Source organism: Vicia villosa, unplaced genomic scaffold (genome assembly GCF_029867415.1).
Source record: "Vicia villosa cultivar HV-30 ecotype Madison, WI unplaced genomic scaffold, Vvil1.0 ctg.002501F_1_1, whole genome shotgun sequence".
NCBI lineage: Eukaryota > Viridiplantae > Streptophyta > Magnoliopsida > Fabales > Fabaceae > Vicia > Vicia villosa.
In genome coordinates this window covers 219,231-225,807 of record NW_026705949.1, presented here as the reverse complement: position 1 = coordinate 225,807, position 6,577 = coordinate 219,231, and the positions used below count along the sequence as shown (strand labels likewise).

Sequence of the window (6,577 nt, the reverse complement as noted above, 5' to 3'; positions counted from 1 at the left end):
ATGGAGAGAGGACGAAATTGGCAGCCTCCAAAACCCTAACGAAATCTTAAAAAACTCAAGAACAAGGTGACATTCGAGTTCAAAAGTTGCAGCCGTTTGCAAGCTTTCTTAAGGATAAAACGAAGTTCTTTGATGTCCCAGGAAGCAACCTCGTCCACTATCAAGTCTTGAAGCACTGTAAACACTTCAATATACCTTCACGGTTTGCTTTTCTTGTCCAAATCATGTTTCAAAGATTGATGCATTTTAAATAAATTTTAATCATCCATTCCCATTCATATGATTGTTTAGAACCTGTTTGTGTCATTCTTTTTTAGTTTGGACGTGTGAATCGCTGTTTGCCATTGTTAGGGCAAAACACAAGTGTGTTTCGGTTTCACCACTACAGGCCACCATAGTTCGTAATAAACATGTCACAACACTCGTAACACTCCATAAAAGGGATCTGGGCACTTACTTTGGTTGCTTCACGTGTCTTTTTGTGAGTGTTGGTTTTTGCAGAATTCGAAGGAATAAATTCGCAGGTAAAAGCATGGTTAAATCCGCAGCAATTTCCGCAAGAACCGTGAAGAAGAAGGTGAATAGTGGTCTGGGAAACGTTGAAGCCACGCGTAGTGAGGGGAGTGGTTGGTCAAAATTTCCAGTCTCTCTCTCTGCATTTGATTGGCCTGCGTTTGTCATGTGGGCCCGGCGCTGACTGCTCGTTTGAATTTCAATACATAAAATCTGTTTTTTAATTATTGTTTTGATAAGTATTACTAGGAGCAAATAATAACAGTGCAATTGGTAAGGTGATTGATATGCAACCCCATTAGCGTGGGTTCGAAACTTGGTTGCTGCGTGCAACAACCTTTTTTACAATTATTATTTCCTTGTGTTCTCAAGAGAATCCAATGCCACAGGTTGGCATGTACGCATGATACACCAACTCCCACAAGTCGTCTGATCGTTCCAGGGCCAGATCTAAGGACGCTGAAGGCGCCTCCTCATGGTGGACCTCCAGAAGGCTGCAGCATAGGAACGAGCGCACTCTCCTGGGCCACCTATCTACTGGGCCACCTATCTACTGGGCCACTTATCTATTGGGCCATACGCCTCTCATTCCAGGTAACACCCCCCAGACCCATTTGTTTGTTTCTTTTTCTTCTTTTGTTTGTTTGTTTTTTACTAATGTATTTTTTCCTTTTATTAAAATCAACCATAAAAAAGCAAAATATTAGATTTAAGTTTAATAATTTTTATTACTTTTAGTAATTAGGTTCTATTAATTTAATTTTGATCTAGTTAATTTGATTATAATTAAATTTTGATAATTTTAATTAACTTAGTAATTAGGATCAGTTTTGCAATTAGTTTAATTCAGGACTTCACTTAATTTCTAAATTCCAATTTCTCGCGATTCTCTTCTCATCTCAAAATCCATTGAATGGCGCATGTACGATTATTCGCTATTTCCGTCATTATTTAAATTATGCATTTGTTTATTTATGCTTTTATTTAATTATTTATTATCTGTCATTTTAATTCTAGAAGGTGTATAGGTTGTTCATTCGATTTTGATGTAATAGTAATTAGGACCTTTATACTTTCCGCACTTTACTTTCCGCCTCCCCCAGTTTTTATCGTGTATTCCCCATTCCCGAAGCTTTGTAATAGCGTAGATTATTTACTTTCCACACTTTATTTTTCTGTAAATATATTAACTGCGTGGTTAGTAAAATAGGGAGTGACAAGACTAATAACTGGACGTAGATCACTAATTCAAGATTAAATATATCTGAATTAACCACATGATTGCTACACACACTCACCTCTAAGGTAACCCCTCTTGGTTGCCTTCTCGATCAAAATAGTCAAGTCCCTCGGATATAGGGATACCTTAGCTTGCTGCCTACGAGTTCAAATCATCATAGTCCCTCGGAATAAAAGATCATAGTCCCTTCGAGTTGCCTACGAATAAAGTGATATCGTCCCTCAATGTTGCCTTGATAAATGATGATAGTACACTTAAGATTAGGAGTGGCATAGTCATGGCGACCTCTTTCACATATGTGGGAGATGAGTCAATATGAAGTTCACACTTGAGTTAGGACTCCATAGCATATGCACACCTTTCTCAAATGAGGGGGGTCTATGTATGTGTCTGTGGGTGCGCCGGAGCTCAAGGACCTTTAGTTACCCTTAACCCATCCTGACCTTTAGGAACGTAGTGGGGGGACTACTCTTGACAAATGTTGAGAACTAGTCGCTACCCGATGCTACAATTCAGATAGGTCCTTTCTCAAAGTATCATTGCATGATGCGAATGTATCATGTCCGAGGGTGCTTTAGAAGGGCTGACAATTCTGGATAACTTATAGAACCTATTGCTGAAATCTCCTTATCCATAGATGTACCTTTGGGAAGGACACCTGATCATACTCCATGCAAGCCTTAAGCCAAAAATTGTGTGACTTGTGTGACTTGTTTGTGTTTGCTACTAACCTTCGTTTCCTTGCAGGTGTTGTTAAAATGACTTGTTTGTCCTTACTATCTCACACTACGCCTAATGCACTGCATTCACATGACATCATGACATCATAAGCATAACATGATTTAACTAACCCTTTCAAGGATCTTAGGGATTTAGGGCGCACAATTTCAGGGACTCTGATCAAGGATTGATTTCCTAATCAAGGGGCAAGAGGATTTATTTTCCTCTAGCCACATACCTTCCAATTCAAAGACACAGTGCCTATCAAGGGGCAAGAGGATTTATTTTCCTCTAGCCATGCATTTTTAAATTCAGAAATATCCCGAATCAGAGGCGATGACCCACTCGATATGGTGAGCTAGATTTCTCAAAGAAGGACGTTCAAAGACAAAATTCAGAATTCTTCAGACAAAGACGCGACCAAATCATTTTCTAAATATTGCTAACTAAATTCCTAAAGATCCTTGAAAAAATTGCATTTGCATCCATAACATCGCATAACAGGTTTCTTACAATAGGTCTCTCATCCTCCCTCGCTGTTTATTTCAGCATCATGGATCTTGAACAAAAGAAAATTTGAGTGGTAGTAAGATTTGAAAGAAAGTGTATGGTAGGGTTTGAAAAGAAAGATGTATAGAATAAAGTTAGGATTTGATTTGAAACAAAGAGATTTGAAAAGAAAGGAAAATATTTGAAAATAATAATATAGTACAAAAATTAGTGGGAAACAAAAACTAATAATAATTTAATTGTTACCAGTACAGTCTGAATCCCCGGACTCTGCGCCTGCAAAATTTAATTCTGTACCAATTGCGTCAGTATTATTTATCTGAAAATAAATCTCAAATAAACAACGTGTGAAGTGATAAACAGTATTTAGCGTTTATGTAAGAATAAATTCAACAGCGAACCAAAATACCGTATAAAAAATATTCTAAAAAAACTGAGTATTCATAAAATCGGGATATTTATGAAATAAAATCCAAGATTATATGAAACTCCCAATTTTTAGACAGAAGTCTGTTGCTTTCTCTCTGAAAAAAGATGCGGGCAAATTTTGGGGTATAACAATTGCCAATTTAGTTTCTGACGTTTTTTTTGTGCGGTGTGAAGCAGAAGGCGGCTGTAAGGAATGATGTTGCAATTGTTGCTGCCTTGGAAGCGATGGCTCAGGCTATGCAGAACCAACCTAACATGCGTGTGCATGATGAGTCCCGTAGTTTGGAGACCTTTTAGAGGGAGAATCCTCCTACCTTCAAGGTCAGGTGTGATCCTGATGGAGCGTTAGCTTGGCTCAAGGAGATAGAAAGGATTTTCTGAGTGATGGACTGCATTCCAGCGCAGAAGGTGCATTATGGTACTCACATGCTGGAGATCGAAGCTGATGTTTGGTGGCTAGAGACTCGTTAGAGGTTGGATGCTGCAGGTGAGGTTATCACTTGGGTTGTTTTTAGTAGGGAATTTATGAGGAAGTACTACCCTGAGGATGATCGCCGACAGAAGGAGATTGAATTCCTCGAGTTGAAGCAATGAAATGTGTTGGTTACGGACTGTGCTGCAAAGTTCGTGGAGTCGGCAAAGTTCTATCCTCGCTATAACGAGGAAACTATTGAGTTTTCAAAGTGCATCAAATTTGAGAGTGGGTTGCGTCCTGAGATCAAGAAGGCAATTGGATACCAAAAGATTTACAACTTTCTGGATTTGATAGATAATTGCAGAATTTATGAAGAGGACAATAACGCTCATTATAAGATCCTCAATGAGAAGCAGGGTAAGCACCAACATAACTGTGGAAAATCTTATGATGCTCCAGCTGGTAAGGGTAAACAGAAGGTTGCTAATGGTCAGAGAACTAGTGCTGGAGACACTCCTACTGGAGTTGTGTGTTTCAAATTTGGAAAACCTGGTCATAAGAATAATGCATGTACTATAAAGGTAAATAGGTGTTTCTGTTGTGGCAAAGTCGGGCACATAATAACTGATTGTAAGTGTAAGGAGGTGGTTTGCTTCAACTGTGGTGAAGAAGGGCATATTAGTAGTCAGTGTCAGAAGCCGAAGAAGGCACAATCTGTTGGGATAGTGTTTGCAAGGACGCAGACAGCTACTAAGGATAGAATGATCAAAGATACATGTATCATTAATATTGCTCATTTAATTACTATTATTGATACTGGTGCTACTCATTGTTTTATTGTTGCTGATTGTGTGGATAAGTTGGGTCTTGTGTTGTCTTCTATGAATGGAGAGATGGTCGTCGATACTCCAGCTAAGGGATCAGTGACTACTTCTCTAGTGTGTTTGAAGTCTCCCTTGTCGATCTTCGACATAGACTTTGCTGTTGATTTGGTTTGTTTGTCGTTAAGTTAGGAGAGCTGAATGTGAACAATTATATGGGAACAAGAATACCTTTTAGTTTAACCTCGACTGGTGGCTCTGCAGTAGCACGCCTCATAAGCTCAAGTAGCACGCCTCATATTCATTTTATCATTAAAATCAATACAATTAATCGTTATCTTAAAAAATATAAAAATTATAAAGAAGACACCTATTGTGAGACGAAAGGAGTATTTATTACAGTTTTTATAAAATAATATTCAATTCATATTTTTTTAAAACTTAACAAAGAAGTTTAAAAGTCAATTTAATTCATTGTAGTGAAATTCAATGAAATTCAAACACATTTTAAAAGACATTTAAAAATAAATATCACTTTAAAAAAAACTAATTTGTTTTAAAATTAATTTTATTCTCACTTTAAAAACATAATTATTACTATACTTTTTCAATCATATCTTTTAATTGAAATAATATACATTATTCTTAAAATTTCAAAAATATGATTTTTCTAATTATTTCAATTAATTTTAATATATATATATATATATATATATATATATATATATATATATATATATATATATATATATATATATATATATATATATATATATATATATATATATATATATAATGATATTTAGTTAATACTCAGCAATAACTAACGAGATTAATTCCGAAAAAAAATGATATTTTGAGATAATTTTAATTTAATTTGTAATCTATATATGAAAATTTAAAATGATATTTATTTAAAAACTAAAAAAATATTCAATTTGTTTTTAAAATTAGTGTGAAAAGCTATCATTGGAGTCATTTGAATAGTGCTACTTACTCTCTGTAACCGTAATAATTCTCAGCCAAAAAACAGGATGTTTAATAATTGCTATATGCCAAATATACACTTTCCCATTTTTGTCTGCTAACGGCGTCGTATACAGAGCAGCAACTTTCTACTCCTTTCTATTTGTAGTAGTTCACTTCAAGTCTTCAACCATCTCCACTCCAGTCTCCAGTCAACATCTAATGTACTTATTCTCTTTCTCATGCGTACTTATTCTCATGATTCAACCACTTACGAGTTACGACGTGAATGGTTTTTTTTTCTTCTAATTACATAGTAAATTCATTTTAGTGAACCATTTGGTAACATACCTAATGTTATATTTGAATAAATTATATTCTAGCATATCAATGCTCTCAATGTCATTTGTCCATAGTAGAAAAATTAATGCTTACAAAAGAAAATAGTAGAAAAATTAAGTCACAGGAAGACAATACCAATATCTATAGTCCACGTACTCTATGACGTCCCATATAGATGTTTGACATCATTCAAGATATTATTAAATTATTTTAAATAGGGCATTTTATTTATTTTACTTATTTTGAAATTTATTTTTATGATTACTTATTAATTTATTTTTGTACAATTAAAATCAAAACAAAAAAATATAGATTATACTTGTTAACTTACCCATATTTCAGTTTTTTAGTGTTTTTTAAGGGTTTTATCTTACATCTCTCATTATGTTTCATTGATTGCATCAAATTAAAACTTTGCCGATTTGATATGAATGAATATCAGTGAAAGGGGAGTGGAGTTGGTAAACATAAGATAAAACAATTTATATACGCATCTACTAAACCTAAACCTGGTTTATGCTTAATTTTTTATTAGTTTCTTCGCTAATATCTCCCTCTTATGTAACTTACTTTCTAAGATGAAAAAATCATATTTGTTAGTAGATTATACTCTGCTCTACA

The 6,577-nt window shown here is 34.8% G+C and overlaps 1 protein-coding gene across 1 annotated transcript; it reads left to right on the top strand.

Moving 5' to 3' along the window:
• Positions 1–3,796: 3,796 nt before the first annotated feature.
• Positions 3,797–4,840, top strand: LOC131639010 (uncharacterized). Its single transcript, XM_058909533.1, has 2 exons — positions 3,797–3,878; positions 4,182–4,840. The coding sequence occupies exons 1-2, from the start codon at positions 3,797–3,799 to the stop codon at positions 4,838–4,840; spliced, it is 741 nt and encodes a 246-aa protein (XP_058765516.1).
• The last annotated feature ends 1,737 nt before the right edge of the window (positions 4,841–6,577 follow it).

What these genes read in the sequence shown, in the direction of transcription:
- LOC131639010 (XM_058909533.1), top strand. Translation starts at nt 3,797, where the DNA reads ATGGACTGCATTCCAGCGCAGAAGGTGCATTATGGTACTCACATGCTG. An exon ending in TGTTTGGTGGCTAGAGACTC is followed by an intron (nt 3,879 to 4,181) that starts GTTAGAGGTTGG and finishes TGGATTTGATAG; the next exon opens with ATAATTGCAGAATTTATGAA.